The sequence below is a fragment of the Vombatus ursinus genome, unplaced genomic scaffold (genome assembly GCF_900497805.2).
Source record: "Vombatus ursinus unplaced genomic scaffold, bare-nosed wombat genome assembly UNPS02014778.1, whole genome shotgun sequence".
NCBI classification, from domain to species: Eukaryota; Metazoa; Chordata; class Mammalia; order Diprotodontia; family Vombatidae; genus Vombatus; species Vombatus ursinus.
The window spans coordinates 16,035,170-16,055,895 of NW_020954556.1; the positions used below are offsets into that span (position 1 = coordinate 16,035,170).

The 20,726-nt window shown below is 37.6% G+C and overlaps 1 protein-coding gene across 1 annotated transcript in view; it reads left to right on the plus strand.

Annotated features, from left to right (window-relative positions):
- GREB1 (growth regulating estrogen receptor binding 1) overlaps positions 1-11,395 on the plus strand; it is a 131,635-nt gene extending 120,240 nt beyond the window's left edge. The window contains exons 30-32 of the mRNA XM_027865439.1: positions 4,667-4,867; positions 5,827-5,965; positions 11,156-11,395. Coding sequence (XP_027721240.1) covers positions 4,667-4,867; positions 5,827-5,965; positions 11,156-11,319 — 504 coding nt within the window. The 3' untranslated portion in view covers positions 11,320-11,395. The remainder of the gene's footprint in view (positions 1-4,666; positions 4,868-5,826; positions 5,966-11,155) is intronic.
- The last annotated feature ends 9,331 nt before the right edge of the window (positions 11,396-20,726 follow it).

Consider the following 20,726-nt stretch of genomic DNA (forward strand, 5'->3'; position numbering starts at 1 on the left):
GCTAGATTTGAACTTAGGTCTTCCTGTCTCCAGGCCCAAACAGTGCCATATAGCTGCCCCAGGTTGGGCTTTAGAGGAAGAGAAAAATGTCAACTGGCAGAAATGTGATGGGAGTGTTTTTTTAATATAAGGAATGAGCTGAGCATGTGAAAAGAGAAGAGGCAAGAGAGGACAGGATGAGACGGGGAGCCAATGAACAGTTTAGTTTATCTGGTGTCAGTAATAAAAGAAGCAATGCAAAAGCAATGTAAGGTTTTCATAGGGCAAATCTTCCGAATTTAAAAAGTACTTTGTAAACATAGTTTCTAGTGTTTTCGTCACTATTTCTATATTGAGTAATGCTACTCAACCATTATTATCGATACTAATTTTCAAAGACCTGTTGCTTTCTCATGGCGATGAAGACATTTTTAACCATGTTGTATTCCTCATGCAAACTCACTTTTCCAAATACTATTTGGGCCATAGGATTAAGCCTAGTATTATGAAGATTATATACTAGGAAAAAAATGGAGCTTTCTATTGTATTTCTTTGTAGCGAGTTTTCATTTCAACATATACAGTGATGAAGGAACACAAAACTAATGGGAGGGTCAGTGGACATATAGCTGCAATTAATTCGTAAAATATTCCCAAGAAAGGTCTTTCCATGGATTCATTATTACCTTCTTAGAGATGGAAAGTAAATGTATTTTCTCTGAAAAGTGGAACTCAGAGGCACTGGAATCTAGGCAGTCCAGACTCTTTCTTCCCTGATAGCAAGATGACCAGCATTAGGTCCACTCTCTGAATAACCAAAGGCATTAGGTCCAATATTATTCTGAAAGTCATCATTCTTTTATAGGGAAGGGAGAGCAGGAAGACAAACTGCTAATATAACTTACGATTCTAAATGTAGGCCATGACTCTTAGGCCTGAAACTGACCTGCCTTTCAAATCCAGTGGGTGGTAGTGATGATTTACTATGGAAAAGTTGGGACAAAGGGAATGATAACAAGTGCTTAAGTTAGAGAGCAGTAATAGAACAAATGAATAAAACAAAAAATTTCACAGTAAACATGTATTTAAATGGTAATTTTGCATAATAATTTTTGGTGGATAAATATACTCTTTAATAGCTTAAAATAATTTTATATAGATAAATAATTAATATGTTATAGACAACATTTACATTGATTTCATTATATACTACATCTAATATATAATTTATATGTCATAGCTAACTTGTAATGTATATAACATTTCTATATATGAATAATGTATGCAATAAAATAGATAATTTATAAAGGAACCAAGAAACCATTTTAGCCAGCCAATATTTTATCTCCTTGGCAAGCAAGGAGATGGGACAGTTAAAAACACAATAGAACACAGACATAATTGTAAAATACTGGAGAACAAGGCATATACCTACTTGGTCATCTTTGTAAAAGTTTTGAGAAAGATACATCTATCAGGGATATACTTGATGGAAATGAGAGAAGCATGCTTTGGTCTGGGTTTCTGGCTAAGATGATTGTCTTGATTTCAGTGAGGCATATTATACACTAGGTATTTCCCTAATCTATCAGTGTAATCTATAGTCTTTCATTAATCTAGTCTAGTCTTTCCCTAATCTGTTTAGTCAGAAATGGAAATGAAGTTCATTTGACATAATTTCTTTTATTTTTGATGACTTGTTTTTGCTGTTTCATTATGATCTTTGCTTCACTAAGGGCCCTTAAATCACTTCTTGTAACACATTTTCTAAAATTTTTGCTTCATGTCACACTCTCAAATCTTATATTCTACTGAGAAAATAAAGGCTATTAGACCTGGCCTCTTTTCCTTTTTTTTTTTTTTTTTTGCTTTTTTGGTTAGGCAGTGGGGTTAAGTGACTTGCCCAGGGTCACACACCTAGTAAGTGTTATATGTCTGAGGCCGGATTTGAACTCAGGTTCTCCTGAATCCAGGGCCGGTGCTCTATCCACTGTGCCATCTAGCTGCCCCCCTGTTTTCCTTTACTCTATATTTCAAAACCCTGTGACAACATCCCTCCCTTTCTCCTCATTTCTATTTATCCCTCATGAGGAGATAACCTTCCTCCTCACCAAGGCTAGTCCCAATGCACATACTTTTAATCCCATTCTCTCCCATCTCCTCTGGCAGATTTCCCTGATGTTCACCCCCTTTTATCTTTCTTAATCTTCAATTCCTCCTTTTCTACTGTTTCTTTCCTTGTTGCCTAAAAACATTCTCAAGTCTTCAATTCATCATAAACTCTCATTTGACTCTATTGGATAGTCCAGTCAAGATATCATTCTATATTCTTTCTTCCCTTTCCCCAAACTCTCAGAAAAAGCCATCTGCTTTCCATGTTCTTTCCTTTTATTCCCTTCTCATCTTTTCGTTTAAGTGTACCTTCTTATCTCATCTGTCAACTGAAACTGTTCTCTTCAAAAATAATAGTGATTTCTTAATTACTGAAATGGAGGCCTCATTTCAATCTTGATCCTTCTTGACTTCTCTGCATATATTTGACACTTTTGACTCCTTTTTCCTCCTCGATGCTTTCTCCTCCCTGGGTTTTCATGACACTGCTCCCTTTTGGTTCTCTTCCAGTCTATCTGATCACTCCTCACTCTCTTTTCCAGGATCATCAATAACATTTCCCTTCACTCTTGAGTATACCCTAAAGCATTCTTCTCTCTTTACTCTCACTCACTTGGTGACCTCATCAGATGACATAGGTTTAATTATTCCCTCTATGCTGATGACTCCCAGATCTTTACTTTCATCCCTGGTCCTTGTCCTGAGCTGTAGTACTGTATCACCAATGGCCTACTGGATTGTTAAAAATATTGAATATCCCATAGACATCTCTAACTCCAAACTGAACTCATCTTATCTCCCACACCTGCTCCTTTTCTGAATTTTTCATAATTCTGTCAGTGGCACCACCATCCTTTTAATCACTTTTTGTAAACGTGGTACCATCTTCCACTGTACATTCTCCTTTGTCCCCTGTATATCCACTCAGTAGCCAAATCTTGCCATTTCTTCCTCTGAAGCATCTCCCATATCTGCCCCATTCTTTCCATCCACTTGCCCAGCACCCTGATTTAGTTTCTCCTTGCCTCTTGTTCTTTTCCCCAAGCTTACTCCATTGCTTGGAACATCCCTTGGCATGTCTGTCTCTTAGAATCACTAGCTTCCTTCAGAGCTCAGCTTCCATGCTACCTTCTACATGAAGCCTATTCCTAGTCTCCCAGAGGCTAGTATCTTTCCCCTATAATTACCTTGTATTTGTTTTGCATGTATTTTATTTATGCTTATATAACAACAGTAACTAACATTGAGCTTTAAGGTTTGTAAAGCACTTTACATGTATGATCTCATATGATTCTCACAACAGCTCTTTAATTTAGATGCCATTATTATCATCCCCATTTTACATGTAAGAAAACTGAGGCTGAGCGAAATTAAGCGACTTTCCCTGTGTCACACATCTAGTAAGTGTCTGAGGCTAAATTAAAAGTCAGGGCTTTTAACTCTAAGTCTAACACTTTATCTATTGCACCACCTGTCTGCCTACGTTATACGTGTAGAGGTTGTCTGCTCACTAAATGTAAGCTCCTCCAGAGCTAGGAGTGTTTCATTATCATTTTTTTATCTCTCGCATTTAGCCCTTGATTGATAAAGTTTGTTCTCATATAGCAAGCCAACCACTAAAGTCCTGCAATGTACATTTCCTGAAAGGTTAAGCTAAGCAGCATGGAAGAATGATTTTGATCCATAATATATCCATACAATCACATAGTTTACTATTTGCTAAAATGAACGGACACACCTTTGACTTTAATATGTTATTACTTACATCTTCTACTGTATTTCACTTGTTTTGTTCCTGTTTGATGTTGTTTTCATTTAATTAATAGTTAATATCTTGTTCTTTTGCCTCTTCTTTCTTCATCACTTCACATAAGCTTCTGCATATTTCTTTGACATCTCCATATCTTCGTATTGCTTCTTATGGTCCAATAATATTCCATTATATTCATATATCACAATTTGTCTACCCATTCTCCTTTCATTTGGCACATAGTTTGTTTTTAACTTTGGTTATTACAAATGATACTGCTGTGAATATTTTTGTACAGATGGATCTTTTCTTGCTGCCAATAAACTCCTTGGGGTATAAACCCAGTAGTGGGATTGCTGGACCAAAGGGTATGAGCAATTTTGACTTTTATTCCATAATTCTAAATTTATTTCCATAACAGATTGTGCCTGTTTTCACACCACTCCTGCAACATTAAATATTTTCATCTTTGCCACGTATCTTTTTTTTTTTAACCTGACACATTATCTTGCACTATTAACTTGTGTGATTCTTCTCCCTATCCTCCCATGGCAGCACTCTAAGCTTAAAATCAAGGACTGTATCTTATTAATCTCTTTATCCCTGACATCTAGTATCATGTTTTCTGTACATACATAATAACATCTTTGAGTCTCCGTTTCCTCACACCTAAAATAAGGAGTTTGGATTAGATAATATACAAATACACTGTCAGTTCTAATTCCTATTATCTTTATCCTAATAGATATGCAAAAACCCAATTTGCATATCCTAATAGATATGCAAAAACCCAACTTGACTATTGCTTTTTTTGTTTTTATGTAGGTGTCTGATAACCCAGTGTCCATTGCACCCTCTCAGTACATCTGTGCTCCAGATAGCAAGCACACTTTCCTTGCAGCTCCTGCTCAGCTTCTACTTGAAAAATTCCTACAGCATCACAGCCATCGTTTCTTCCCTCTGTCACTGAAGAATTATGGCCACCCTGTGCTGTCTGTTGATTGTTACCTGAATTTGGGACCTCAGGTAATTTATAAACAAGCATTGAGTGCTCAACTCATAGGAGGTTCAATAATAGGGGAATGGATTTCTTTGAATGATTTTTTAGGTTGTAGGTTTGGAAGGGGCACTTCAGTTTTCCACTTGAGGGAGGATAGATTGATAAATAGAGCACTTATTAAGAGCTTACTATGTTCCAGAAACTGTGCTAAATACCGTCCAGGAGCTTACATTATAATGGAGGAAGACAGCCTCTAAAGGGGAGCTGTGAAGGGGTCTGGGCTACTCCTGTAGTGACATGGTTTAGAAATGGCCTGGAAGTATAGTAGAGGCCTAGATCCCCAACATGATAAGGCCAGAGATGGCCTATCAGAGTCCAGGGTGACTCTAGAGATGAAGTCCAAGGTTTTGGTAGACTTGACTGGAATTGGCATAGTGTAGAAAGGGCCAGGAATTGTGATGGAGGCTTTGTTGTGAGAAAGATAAGGTCAAAGATGACCTATTAGAATCCAGAGTGGTTCAAGGGGTAGAATCCAAGGTTCCAGTGAAACTAAAGCGTATGGTTTTAGTCCATCTAATATCCTGAAAAATTAATATGGTTCCCAAAAGCAGTTAGAACAACATTGGACTGGGAGTCAGCCTAACTTCAAATTCTGATTTTTTTACTGTAGTCTTGGGTAAGTCATTTAATCTTTGAGACTCAGTTTTCTCATCTGTAAAAAGGGGATAAGTGTACTTGAACTATCTATTTCACAGGGTTGTGGGAGAACATGTTTTTAAAACCTTTAAATGTTATAAAAAAAAACCCTTAAAATGTTATACAAATGTGAGATACTGTTATTCTGATCGCACTCTGTGTGTATGTGTGTGTGTGTGTGTGTGTGTGTGTGTGTGTACACATGTATACTCACTAGATACATTGTTGAATATCTTAAGGGAAGCATCTCTTTTTTTTTTTTGTCACCCTCTGCTTCTTCCTTTTTCAGGTTGCTGTTTGTTATGTGAGTTCCAGGCCTCATTCTTTAAACATCAGCTGCTCAGATCTGCTGTTTAGTGGGCTCCTGTTATACCTCTGTGACTCCTTTGTGGTTGCTAGCTTTTTGAAAAAGTTTCATTTTCTCAAAGGTAAGTTACCTGAATGGTTGCACAAGCATAGAGATGCAAAAAAGGACGTTAGAGGTTAATTCCTTCGGTTCACCATTAAATGTCTACTTTGCTAAGTACTGGTGAATTTACAAATACAAATCAACCATGACCTCTTTTTGCAAAGTTCTGACAGTCTACAAGTGGGGATCTATCTATACATGAGGCACTAATAGTGATATAATAAATTATAATTGTAGGTAGCAGAGGTGATTGATGGAGTCTGCTCAATTTAAATCTCCTAATGCACTTTATAAGATTATGCAACATGAACCTTTGCTAGAAGGAGTGCCTACAGTGCACATACAGTGGACACGTGTCCTAGCCCTGACTGAGGGGAAATTCTACAAACTCCTTTGATTAGTCCCCTGTGACTGGGGCTGCATCCAAGATGATTGATGACTGAGCATTAGGGGGAACAGACCCTTAGTCACCAATTATGTTGAATGCATGATTACTCCCCATTATTACCCAACTATAACACAGAGTGGAAGGTGGTAAGGGCACCATACATATCTAGAGTGCTTTGTGAGGTTTGACAAAGAAAAGGTCATTCCTTGGAGGATTAAGGAAAGGCTTCTTGGAGGAGATAGCAATTGAGTAGGGTTTTGAAGAGATGAAGCATAGAGAAGAAGGGGAGAAGTTAGGAGGAGGAGCAAAAGCCAAGGGAAGGAGGAATATTAAAGAAGGAAGGGTCACCACATGCTCCAGAGAAGCTAATTCAAATCAGCAAGTTAACAAGTACCTGTGTACCAGGCACTATGCTGAATACTGAGGATAAAAAGATAAGAAGAAAGAAATCGCTTCCTGCCCTCAAGGAGCTTATATTCTAATGGTAGAAGATAACACATAAAAGGAGCTAAAAAATTGGGGGGGGATGTGGGTGGAGCCTGGAGAATGAAGGATGACTGCTCTGTGCCACTTCTCATAGCGGAGGTTCCAGTGAGAGAAGGGAGCCACTGGGGTGAAGGGAGAAGGTAGCTGAAGAATGAGGTAAAAAGGATGTCAGTGGTGGTTTTTGAGAGGATAGTTTCTGGAGAGTGGTAAGGACAGAAGCCAGATTGAAATGGGAAAAGGGCTGTAGAGAAATAAGTAGTTTGAAAGGAAGTGGAGATATTGTGTGCAGACTTTTTCTAGAAGTTCTGTGGAAAAAGAAAGCTGGGATAGTAGCAGTCAAGGAAAGGGTTCTTTAGGTTTAAGGATCAGGATTTATAATTCAATGGCAAAGAGAATTCCTCGGTGAATGATTTGGACTACTGGGAGATTAAGTAGCTTGCCTATGGTTACACCACTATTTTATGTCAGAGGCAAGACTTGAACTAAGGTCTTCTTAATTTTGAGGCCAGCTCTCGATCCATTACACTGCCTCCTCCTCCTCCTCCTCTTCTTTTTTTTTAAGATTGAGGAGACCTTCGAATAGTGGATCATAGGATATAGAAGTGGAAGCACCCTTAGAGCTGGTCACAGGAAGGAGCCAGTGGCAAGTATTAGAAGTGCTAAGTGCGGGGGTAGTTGGGAGCAGAAACAGGTGATGAAGCAAGGACTTGGAGAAGATGGCATATGTGGAGGGCGCATACGGAGAAGTTAACTTGGCACTGAGTGGGTCCTGCTTCAGAGACATGGAGGAAGAGAAGGAAGGCAGATTGAGACATTGAGATAAAGAGACAGGAAGGCCCTTTGCTGGATGTTGAACTGGACACAAAGATGAATATGACAATCCCTGATTTCAAGGCCGGTGTAATCTAGTTGGGGAGATAGGACATGTCTATAACAAGATCATTAACTAAATATTAAGGGTTTTATATAATATCTTATTTGCTTGTCTTATTTTCAAATTTGTAACAATAATTTTAAAGGAGTTAATTAACCAGCCTATAAGCCAGCATATACCAAGTGCTAAAAGATTAGTACAGACAATGAAAGCTACATGACAGCAGAAAGAATGACTCGCTATTGGCTGGAGTAATTAGAAAGGGCCACAAAGAGGAGGTGGATCTGGGACTGAGCCTTGAAGAATGGGTAGAAGTAGAAGGATGCATAATGATAAATGTGCATAGGTGCATGTATATATATGCATGTGTGTATGTGCAGGTACATATATCTATCAACACATCTTGGTTGGCATGTGTTGCATGTGTATATATCCATGTACATATATACACATATCTATGTACTATATATATGTATACACGCATGTACATATATACACACATATATTTTACCTTGCTCTCTCTCTCTCTCTCTCTCTCTGTATACAGAGAGTAGGCAGGATAGTGTAGAGACCTAGGAAGGACTGAGTTCAAGTCCTGCCTTTGATACACATAGGTTGTCTGGCCTTGGGCAAGTTACTTCATGTCTTAGAGCTTTAGGTAATGCTCTAAGATTACATATTTCAGAGAAGCTTCCAACCTGCATTGGTAGGAGTATCCTATCATAGGAGTTCTTTATACAATGAACTCACAGATCCGGTCTGTATCCCTCTATCTCTCCTATGGCTATATATGATCAGGTGGACTGGGGGATTATGTAGACTTACCCATGTTGTTCCCTCTTTATTTCTCTTCCTAGTTCCCTTTTTACCTCCTTCTTTTCTGCTTCCATGTTATCTCCTATATCTGATTATTAGCACTTCTCCTATTATCATAAGTTTTCAAAAGATTTAAAAATGTTATCATATGGGCTTGGACTTTTGATCCTTTCCATCTTGGCTGAATGAATCATTTTCAGTGGTTGAAAACACACAGGTCAGGCCATAATTGTCATTTTCACACATTTTTGTTTCTCAAGGTATAAGAAAAAGAATGGTGGATTTGGAGTCAGGAGACCTGGGTTTTTCAAATCCTGGCTCTGAGCCTTACTAGCCATATGATTTGATCAAGTAACTTAAATTCTCTGAAATTGTTTTCTGATTTGTAAAATGATGTCAGTAATACTTGTACTGTATACCTCCATGGAATTTTAAGGAAACTTTTTTTAAATAAATCATATGTAACCTCCGGTTACAACAATACAATAGGATTATTTTAAATCTAAACTCTCCACTGCTTTAATGAGTTTATTTTAGAAAAAAAAAGTTAGACGTACAATCATAATTACTCTGAACTCCCATTTGGGAAAATTTCCAACATTTAGACAGAAGTATGGTTTTCTGTATTAATTTACATTTATATCTAACTCTAGTTAGTCCCTGACATCTTTGTGGTTGAAGCAAAATGTAGGTTACTAGAAACTTTTGGGTAATAAAGCAGCAGATTATTTTACAGTATGTGTTGATAAATAGGCAAGGTGGGGTGTGGTAAGGGGGTGGGAGGAAGTAGGAAGAGGAGTTGGAGAAAAAGTAGACCTTTTGTTTTGTTTTGTTTTGCTTTTTTTTTTTGGAATTTCCCCTCAGTTCTTGAGAAGGTGTATCCAAATGGTAGGCTAAGTCCCAGATTTCTTCTCTGAAATGCCTGTAGAGCTGATCAACCTCCTTGTTATTTCACTTCTCTGGCAAAGCTCAGTCTTATCTTCTCTTTCTTCTTTCACTGGTTACCCCTGGGCTGCTGGTTCTTTCCAGCTCAGCTTTGGATGTCCCCTTTCCTTCCTCTCTGCTGTGCAACCCTCAGATTCTCCAGTTCTGAGATGGATACTTCTTTTTTTAAACCTTTACGTTGATTTTATTTTTAATTTATGAAACAAAACAAACATTTTCATTACAAAATAGAATAAAACAAGATGATTGTACACACAACTGTAAATCCATTATGGACAGCTTACTATTCCTGTTGAAATATATAATAAAGTTATCATGTAAATTTTTTTCTCCCCTTGCCCCCTGCCCTAGAGATGGTTACCATTAGATACAAGTATGTATGTGTGTGTATGTATATATATATATGTATATATATACACACACACACACATATATGTATATATGTACTATAAAATTCTATATGTCTATTTATAAATTCTTTCTCTGGATGCAGATAGCATCTTCATATGTCCTTTGAAATTAATTTGGGTATTTATAATATTCAAAATGACTTAGTTGCTCAAAGTTGTTCTTAAAACAATATTGCTGTTGCTATATACAATGTTCTCTTGGTTCTGCTCATTTTGCTCTTTATTATCTTGTGCAAGTCTATCCATGATTTTCTAAAATCATCAAGGTCATCATTTCTTATAGCACAGTATTATTCCATCATGATCATATACCACCGCTTGATCTGCCATTCCTCAATTGATGGGTATCCCCACAGTTTCTAGTTCTTTGCCTCTACAGAGGGAGCTGCTGTAAATATTTTAGAATTGATCAATGATCAAAGAATATGAACTGGTAGTTTTCTGATGAAGAAATCAAAACAATTTATAGTCATATGAAAAAATGCTCTAAATTATTATCAATTAGAGAAATGCAAATTAAACAACCTTGAGATATCATTTTACACGCAGAGGAGCTAAAATGAAGGGGAAAACAACAAATGTTGGAGGGGATGTGGAAAATTGGTTCCTTAATTCATTGTTGGTGGAACTGTGAACTGATTCAACCATTTTGGAGAACAATCTGGAATTGTACCCAAAGAGTTATTAAACTACCTCTACTCTTTGACCTGGCAATACTAGGTTTATTTCCAAAGACGATTAGGAAAAAAAAGAAAAGAACCTGTATGTTCTAAAATATTTATATCAGCTCTCTTTTTGGTGACAGATACTTCTTTTTACACAAGTTTCTCTGGGTATGACCAAAGTCCCTTATACTATGTCTTTTATTGATTTGAGGAGAGCAGAGGCCTTGTTCATAGCTAGTTCCAATTGACTTAATCATAAAATGTTCTAAACCTAACAGAGCTTACAATCTAATGAATGAAGGCAACACCCAAAAGGCAGTTGAAAAGAGGAGGAGTGGAGATGATGGAGTTCAGTCCATAAGAGTGTAACCCAATAGGAAATGCAAAAATGTCTGTCTGGGAAGCCCTCTTTAAATGGATGCTTTGGGAATAGTTATTTGTTCCTCTCTCTAGCCCACCAATAAGAGGGGCAAAGTGTACTGATTAGGTATGAGTACTAAGACTGAAACAATCTTTCAGGATAATGAGTTTACTGAGGTATAGGGAGTCTGTTCAAAACAGAAACAGTATACAAATGTGAGGTTGTTTTTATTGTTGTTATTCATTCTTTTTCTCATTTGTGAAGGCGCCACCTTATGTGTCATCTGTCAGGATCGTAACTCGCTCCGTCAGACCGTTGTACGCCTGGAGTTGGAAGATGAGTGGCAGTTCAGGCTTCGGGATGAGTTCCAGACAGCCAATGCCAAAGAAGACAGGCCGCTTTTCTTCCTGACTGGACGGCACATTTGAAAGAAACAGCAACCCAGTTTTCTGAAAGAGCAGATACTTCAGAGAGCTCTCCTGCCAAGGTGACTGAAGGAAACCATAGCACATCAGAGCTGAAAAAGAACTTTAGAGCTCATCAAGTTCACTTCACCTATTTTTTATAGGTGGTAGGACTAGCAACCTAGAGGAGTTCAGTGATTTGTCCTTGATCACACAGTGAGTTACTGACGGAGCTGGAAACCCAGGTCTTCAGAATGCCTATTTCACAGGGAAACTTTCTGCAGAGGCAAGATCACCATCAATAGTGCCATACTCATAGATCTGCATAGAGAGCTTCAGAGCTGGAAGGGATCTTTGGAATCCAGTCCATACCCCTCACTTTTATAGAGAGGTAAACTGAGGCACAGAGAGTAGAAGTTTAGAGAAGAGCCAGGGATGTATGACCCAGGTCTCGATTCTCATTCTCTTGTGCCCTTTCCACCACAACACACTGCTGAGACTTCTGGGACATTTTGAAACCATTTCTTTAAGAACAAAGTTTTGACAGTTCATCATGTTATCTATATGCTTCCATGACAGAAACTAGTGGTCACTTTTGGGTGACATTGTACATTATTGGATACTTGTTCTTGAAGTGGAAACATCTTTATGTTTGTAAGAAGGACCAATTACAAAGTATTCTTTTTCTGTCCATGTTACCATACAGGAAATATTTAGAAACAGTGTTGAAAATCACAAATCCTAGAGATATAGGATACATCTAAAAAGAGGTCATTGGAATAAAAATTACACAATCCTAGAATTTTGGTAGTATTTAGATCAATCAATTAATTGATCAAGAAGCCCCTATTAAGGGCTTTCTGTGTGCCAGGCACTGTGTCAAGCACCAAAGATAGAAGGAAAGACAAAAACATGTTCTCTGTCTTCAAGGAACTCAAATTCTGAAGAGAGGGACAACATGCAAACAACTATGTATACATTACATATATACAGCATAAATGGGAGATAATCTCAGAGAGGAAGGCATTGGCAATGGGGAGAGGGGAGGAAAAAGGATAATAATAGATTGACTAAGTTTTTCATACTTTAGAAACCTGAACAAAGGTGCCAAATTAGTCACTTAATGAGTGCATTCAAGCACACGATTTAATTTCTTTTAAAAATGTTTTATTCGTGGCTTTTCCTTCTTTATGCCAATCATTTCCCAATATACCCTGCCCCACTCCCACACATTGAATTCTTCTTTTTTAACAAAGAAATATACAAAACCAGTGGACAAAGTCAGAGAGTAAATAATACCATTTTGTCCCTGTGGTCCTCCACCTCTCTACTGAAATGAGAGAAGTGAGTTTTATCATCTGTCATGTGGTTTAATTTCCTAACAAAGTTGTATACTCTGGTTGGCATTAAATTTTCTGCATGAGAACAATGTAGAGGACTATCTCTTGCCAAGAGTGAAAATGAAAGGACATGTCCTTAAATGCTGTTAAATAAAATGTGTTCTAGAGAGGAAATTATATGGTGGATCTCTGAGGGTCCTTTAGAAACAGGAATTGATTTACAGAGAAGTGAGAATGGAATTGTTCAGTTCACTCAAAAAAACAACAACCCAGAAATGATGGATTAGCACAGGGCCTGTGGCCATTTGTTTACTAAAAGCTTATTTTGGAACTCTTCATTAAGGCTTGGCTTTGCTGGCAGGTAAAGTGTACCACTTGAAGTAGTTGCATAAATTAAGGACTTCCAGGAACCTAAGTACAGTGTGAGTGGGAGCAAAAGGGTGCAAGGAATAACCAGATTCCAGAAGGGACTGACATTTGAGGTAACATCTGAGCCAAAGGGTATTTTTCCAAACATCCCCTTTTAGATGGCATTGAAACGTGCTAATGGGCAGCAGTCACTTTTGCCTGGCCTGGAATTGAGGACATTGCATGAGAAATAATGGAACCAAGAAGAAATAGTTTTGAAAGATGGTGCCAAAGATTGTGTATTGATTTTTCTTTTTCTCCTTAAGGAAAACAAAACAAAACAAAACAAAACTCAAAGCTTGTGAATATGGCAGATTTGGGTTGATGTTTACAAAATTATTAGTAAATGGTAACTTTGTATATTTCATTATTCCTATTTTGGAATGAAACTTTACTTCCTGTAGTTTATTTGTCTTTTGTAAATAGTATCTCCTGTGCAGCTTTCCCTTATGTTGCATTAGTTAATTTAAACTTTAAAAGGTCTTAATATTCGTGTTGGTTCCAGCCTTTATAAATAAAACTTGCAATGCACTTATTGGTTTCTGATTATTTGCGCAGTTATGAAATTCTGGGCATCCTGAATTACTATTGATATAAAAATATTCATTACCGACTTCAGGAGCTTGACCTTTTGTTGCAAGTGGGTAAGTTTTTCATCAGAATTTTGGTTATTTGTGGCATCCAACTTAAAAATATGCGGGGGCATTTTTATCTAGTGAACTAGCTATAACCAAAGTATGAGATTCTTAGTCTGGGATTCAGAACCCATTTTCTGGTGTTATAGGCCCTTTGTCAGTCTCTTTCTGCCCTATTTCTTTTCTTTTTTTAAAACTTATTTTCTTATGTTTTCCCTTTACGTGAGACTGGAGGAGGCAGCTGTGATAGGGTGAAAGAGAAATAAATTTGGAGTCAAGACTTATCTATATCTTTATCAGGGTGATTATGTCTGACGGGGTCTATACAACACTTTTCTCCCCTCGTCATCTATCTTTTTTTAGAGAGGAGGAAGTTTATGTGCGGTCAGGAACTATGAATTTGGCTTCTTTGTATTTGTCCTTTTTCATTTACAATACTGTAGCCATTGTATGCATTGTTCTCATGGTTCTGCTTACTCTGTTCCACACACAAGGCTCATTATGTTTCCATGCCAGAGTTTTATTCCCGGGAAGTCTCTAAAATCCTAGGTTTAGCTTTTTCATGGTTGCCCCAAATGTGAGTTCCCAATTGCTGTGTTGTCTTGTAGAGGTGGCTAGGTGGCACTGTGCATAGAGTTCTGGATTTATAAATAGGAGCACCTGAGCACAAATGCAGCCCTAGGCACTTTACTAGCTGTAGGACCCAGGGTACTTACCTCTCTGGGCTTCACTTTCCTTATTTGTGAAATGAGGGTTTTGGAGTCAATGGCTATTAAGGTCCCTTATGGCTTTAAATTTATGATAACATGATATAAATATTGGGTAGAAGACATTTTATTTTATCTACCCCTGAAAATGTGTAAGATGTAAAGAAATGTTCATTCATGTTATATAACATGCAGCATTTTTTGGACTATATTTTTATTTATTTTGTTACCTATTTCTCAATTACATTAAATATTATTTAACATTCATTTAAGAATTTTTTGAATTCCAAATTCTCTCCCACTCTCCTACCCTTACTCCACTTATTGAGAAGGCAATATGATGTCAATTATACATATGAAGTCATACAAAACATATTTCAATATTAGCCATGTTGCCAAAAAACCCTCCAAAATGCAAGAAAAATAAAGCGAAAATTAGTACTCAGAGTTCATCTGTTTTCTCTCTGGAAGTGGATAGCATTTTTCATTGTGAATCTTTTGAAATTGTCTTAGATCATTGTCTCAATCAATGCTCAATCTTTCACAATTGATCATCATTATAATATTGTTGTTACTGTGTACAATGTTCTAGTTCTACTCACTTCACTTTGCACCAATTCACATAGGTCTTCCCAGGTTTTTCTGAAAGCATCCTGCTCATTATTTATTATAGTACAATAGTATTCCATCACAGTTATATACTCATACACTGCCACTTTTTCAGCTATTCCCCAATTCATGGGCATCTTCTTAATTTTCAGTTCTTTGCTACCAACAAAGAGCTGCTATAAATATTTTTGTACAAATAAATTCTTTTCCCTTCTTTTTGATCTCTTTGGTTTTGTATATTTTTATAGATATAAATGGAGATTTATTAATGACATTATGAATAATGAGTGGTTCAAAGAACAAATCATAGAAACAACCAACAACTATGCAAGAGAATGATAACGGTGAGACAACACATCAAAATTTCTGATATGTAGCTGAAACAGTCCTTAAAGAAAAACTTACATTCCTGAGAACATACATAAACAGAATATACATAAAAAAGAATTAGTGAATTGTATAAGCAATTAAAATGAGAAAATCGACAAAGGGACAAACCCCAAATAAGTTAAAAATAGGAAAATTTGAAAATTAAAGTAGAAATAAATTAAAACCAAAAAAAAAATAGAGCTGAAGAACCAAATGAAAATTTAATTCTTTGAAAAAAACTAGCAAAATTGACCAACTTGTAGATAACTTGATTTAAAAAGAGGCAGAAAATTAAATTATAGAATAAAAAATGAATTAGATGAAAGCATAATAAAAGAAATAAAAGGAATTATCAGAATCTACTATACCAATATATGTCAACAAAACAGAATTTAAAGGAAACAGAAGATTTTTTTTAGTAAATAATAGAAAATATTTAAATTAACAGAACATCAAATAGAGATCTTAGACAATCCAATTTCAGAAAATGAAATTTAACCAATTGTAAAGGAACTACCAAAGCAGGAAGTGGGGAGTGATCCTGGGGCAGCTGGTTTCCTGGGGCAGCTGGTTTTATAGGAGAATTCTATCAAACCTTTAAAGAAAAATTAATACCTATACTACAAAATTTTTCTTACAAATTGAGAAAGAAAACACTCAACCAAACTACTAGAGACAAATGTAATTCTAATACACCAAAGAAGGATAAAACAATAATGGGACAATATTATTGATGAATATTTGCAAAATTTTAAATAAAATCATGCCCCCCTAAAACATTGCAATATATCTGTTTAAAAATTTCATTGTAATTGAGTTGGATTTATACCATGGGTGGAGGACTGATTTTATATTGGGAAAATCACATAATTAATCATATTAAAAACAAAAATATACACAATTTTGAGCATTTTATATATTGTTCTGCTTTAGCTTACTTATCTTTGATCTCTTTGGGAAACAGACGTAGTAGTGGTATTGCTGGGTCAAAAGGTGTGCACAATTTATAGCTCCTTGGGCATAGTTTCAAATTTGAGTCAATATTCCTAAACTGTCCTCTGTGTTCTTGATGGGAGGAGGAACAAAAGTCTAATGCAGGGGTGGGGAATCTGTGGCCTCAAGGCCACATGTGGCCCCCTAGGTCCTCAAGTGAGGCCTTTTGACTGAGTCCAAGTTTTACAGAACAAATCTTTTTATTAAAGGGATTTGTTCTGTGAAGTTTGGATTCAAAGGACCACACTTGAGGACCTAGAGGGCCACATGTGGCCTTGAGGCCACAGGTTCCCTACCCTCATGTCTAATGTAACCTCATGGTAGAGCTCTGGAGGAGTCTGAAATTCCTGGGTGAATTTCCCTGTTCCATACTAAGATTGGAACAGCTTTCTTGGTTTCCATGTAAGGAATTGGGTCTAAGTTTCTTAAGTGAAACCATAGTCCTAGGAGCAAAGCTTTGGAGCTGAAAGAGACCTAGAGGTCATTAATTAAATCCAATCCCTTCCTTTGTGTCTCCCCAGAAAGTTCCCTCTGCTAATTGCCAACTCATCTTTAAGCTACTCCTGACCTCCCATGTCCCAATGGCTTAGGATACAGATTTTTCAGCTATCTTGCCCCAGTGCATCTCAATTTTTGGGACTTGTCTGGTGCTAATTTGATCAGGCCTGAGCAATAATTAGTAGCAGCAGATTATTGTAAAGACTAGTCATAATCAGCCAAAAAAAAAAAGTGAAAGAATACTTTAAAAAATCTTTCTCCACTTTATGCCAAAGGTGAAACTGAACTATTTGAGATACACTGGTTGGACAGAGGCTCTCAGAGCTGAAACAGCTTGTTCATTTTGGGAATTCAAAGTGTTGGCTCAGAAAATCATTAAAGATCATTACCTGACACCATCTACCATCTTGGTGATGCCAATTTTCCTCTCATGCAGAGGTCACACAATTAATGAATGAAAATTTTATTGCAAGGTAGAAGGAAACAAAATAGAACCTCAAAGGAGTTCTTGGGAAATAATATTCTTCAACAAAAAAATCCTTCCCAAGGATCTGTAGAAAGTCTTAGTAATTTACAGCCACCCAATGTCCAGCAGGCATTGCCTCATGTAATTCCTGGGATCAGCTCAGCAACCTCTTTTATGGTGCTTCCTACAAATCTGTATTGTTTACAGCAGTCAGTGGCAGGCATAACACCCTACTGAGGCTTCTTTAACAATGGTTCCAGGAAGGAACCCCAGAATGTTTCTCACCTGGTAGATGGCAAAGATCTTCTTGCATTAAAATTCTGGTGATGCATTTATTATGGTTCTTTCCTTAAGACTATATACTTCCCTGCATTATTATTTCTGTCCAGCCTGGTCAGGAAACAAAATTTTATGATGTTTCATCTCCAAGGGAGTCCTGGCTACCAATTCCAGGTTCAGATAACATTGTTCCTTCTCTATGTTATCATGCTTACTGCCTATAGGAAAGAGAAAAGACATTGGAATTTGGTGATTATAAATTCCAATATTTTTCTCTTATATCCTTTTACCAGAGATGTTCCTTGCATAAGTGAACACTCCTTACTAGTTCAAGAACTGGCAAAGCATCCTAGTTTCTCTTAGGTTATTCCCCAACTTCCAAAGATTCATTCTGGGGCAATTGCATTGTTGTAAGTTGTTTCAGTTGTGTCTGACTCTTCGTGACCCCATTTAGAGTTTTCTTGGTAAAGATATTGGAGTGGTTTGTCCTTCCCTTCCCCAGCTCATTTTATAGATGAGGAAACTGAGGCAAACAGGGTTAAGTGACTTGCTCAGGATTATACAGCTAGTATATATCTGAGGTCACATTTGAACTTGGATCTTCCTGACTCCAGTCCTGGTGCTCTATCCACAGTGCCACCTAGCTGCCCAACATGGTACAGAAAGCTAATTGTCACTGGTAATATCTACTTGGCCAGCTATTTATTTTCCTATTCCTGTGTGTGTGACCCTAGGCAAGTCACTTAACCCTGTTTGCCTCAGTTTTCTCATCTATAAAATGAGCTGGAGAAGGAAATGGCAAACCACTCCAGTATCTTTGTGAAGAAAAACTCAAAAAGGATCCTGAAGAGTGGGACAAGTCTGGAGTGACTGAACAACAACCACCACCATGGTTTAATATCTTGGAATAATAGGCAGTGGATCAGAGTGGATTGCAACCAGCAAGGACCAGGGAGAGTATACTTTCCTATTAGCTTGCTGGTCTGATCAACAAATTTTTAAATTGAAAATGGAGTGTGTGTGTGTGTGTGTGTGTGTGTGTGTGTGTGTGTATGTGGTGTTGTAGAGAATGTAATTAGATATAACTGTTAAGCTAGACATAATTTAATAAGTTCATGAATAAACAAGTGCTTAGTAAGCACTTATGTGTCAGGCACTGTTTTAAACATGGGCAATACAAATATAAGCAAGTCTTTAAGGATTTCTGCTAACATTTTAATAGGGAAAGACAACACATAAAAGAAAGTTCAATTGCAGGGCAGAGAGAAAGGGCTGAAAGTAATACAGGTGCAGCGGTGGGATGCATGAAAAGACCCAGGGATCCTTAGATTACAGTACTAGGTGAGATGACAATGCTGGGAGACTGAAGGGTTATAGAGGTAGGGAGGATGGTAAAGTCTGGTGCTCCTCAATCTCATTGGAAGTGATAGAGTTGCTGACTCTCCCATCATCCAACTAGCCAGACCAAGAGAGAAAGGCAAAAGGGGAGGACAGCCCCAGTGGTAGCAAGTATTCCTGCCTCTCAGGCATCCTGGTTGGGTTTTGGGATACCTGGGGAAAGGAGAGAAGATGACATTCTATTAGTGGTGGAGTTCATGACATAGAATAGCAGTGGAGGTGTCCAGGAGAATATAACCTGAAAGAGGAAGGAAAGTAATTTATATGACTTAGTCATCTATGAGAAACGTATGCACTTTTACTGTAGGCTATGACTTGCTCAAAGTCATGTAGGTAGTTTGTAGCAGATCTGGTACGAGCACTAATGCCCGACGCCTCAAAGAACAAAGGTGCCTTTCCATGTAGCATTTGTAGAAAAGTATGGTCTGCAGCAGGAATAGCCAGAGCAACAGATGGAGCAGAGAGCTGGCTTCTGGCTAGATGCCCTAGAGGAAGAAGAGGACAATTCTTACTGGAATTCACCTTGTATTCTTCTGGATGTTTCAGGTTGAGCCAAGCCATAAGTCAGCAAAAGAGTTGAAGAATTCAACAACAATTGCACTCCATTTGCTAATTTCTTTATAGAAGTTCAGAGATCAGTATAGCTGGAAGTGATTAAAAAGATCATTTAATACCAAAATGCTCATTATATACACTGATCCTCAGTTCTCTCTGGTGTTTGGAGGCAAAATGGATACTTTTCCTCATTCAAAACAGTATTTTTAAAAATATGGATTTGCATTTTAATTGGTATAAGGAGCTCCTGATTGGTAACTTCTACCAATGCAGGTTGGCACTTTGTCTTCGAGTGTTGTCAGGTGCATTAAGAAGTTGAGGCTTGGTCACACAGGCAGTATGAAAGATGTTCCCCCAAAGTCTTGGTGTGGTTTGTTAACTATTAAAGTTTACAAACCTCACTAAGACTTTAGGGATACCTTATTCATCAGAGGCAGAACTTGACCCCCTTTCTGACCACAATTCTTTCTCCACTCCTCTCATGCTTTATGTTGCACCATATCATACAATGTTAACTAGTTTTATTTGATGGAAGTGGGCAGGGTGGTATTTCCCTCTAAGGGTAAGGCCAGTTTGGAATCAAGGGACTCCTAATCTGTTATTAAAAGATAACAGTCCATCCTTGTATCCTCTCTAGAACCTATTGTTCTGATGCGTTAGTGAGGGTATGTGTGTGTGCACTGTGAGAAATGATTCATTTGGACCCCTACTCCATTCCAATCAGTATTAATCAGTTTACTATGATTCTATAAGGGTAGTGATTACTTAGGCCCCAGAGCTGTAAGCTGCAGATTGCAAGTTCACTTGCTTAATCATAGGAAGCTAATTAAAGGCCCTCCATCCTTTTTTCCTCTTCACAGTGACCAAGCCCAGCATGGTGGAGATGACTCAACTACATGGAAAGTTCCCCAACTTATTTTGGTACCTCTGGATCACCCTCTCTTGCCCAAGATGAGTAGGTGACCACCACTTGGTCACTGGAGATGACTTTTGCCTTGCCCATCTTAAGTTTTGGCCCTCAAAGCAAGGTCTATCTACCAACAAGATTCTGTATTTTGTGTGGCCCCTCTAGAGTGTTTAGGTATCAAAACTACTGGTAGAAGGGGGTATCTCAAATAGTGAGGAAGATCTGAGGTCTACTTCATTGGAAGGGATTGTGGACCCTTTAATGAAA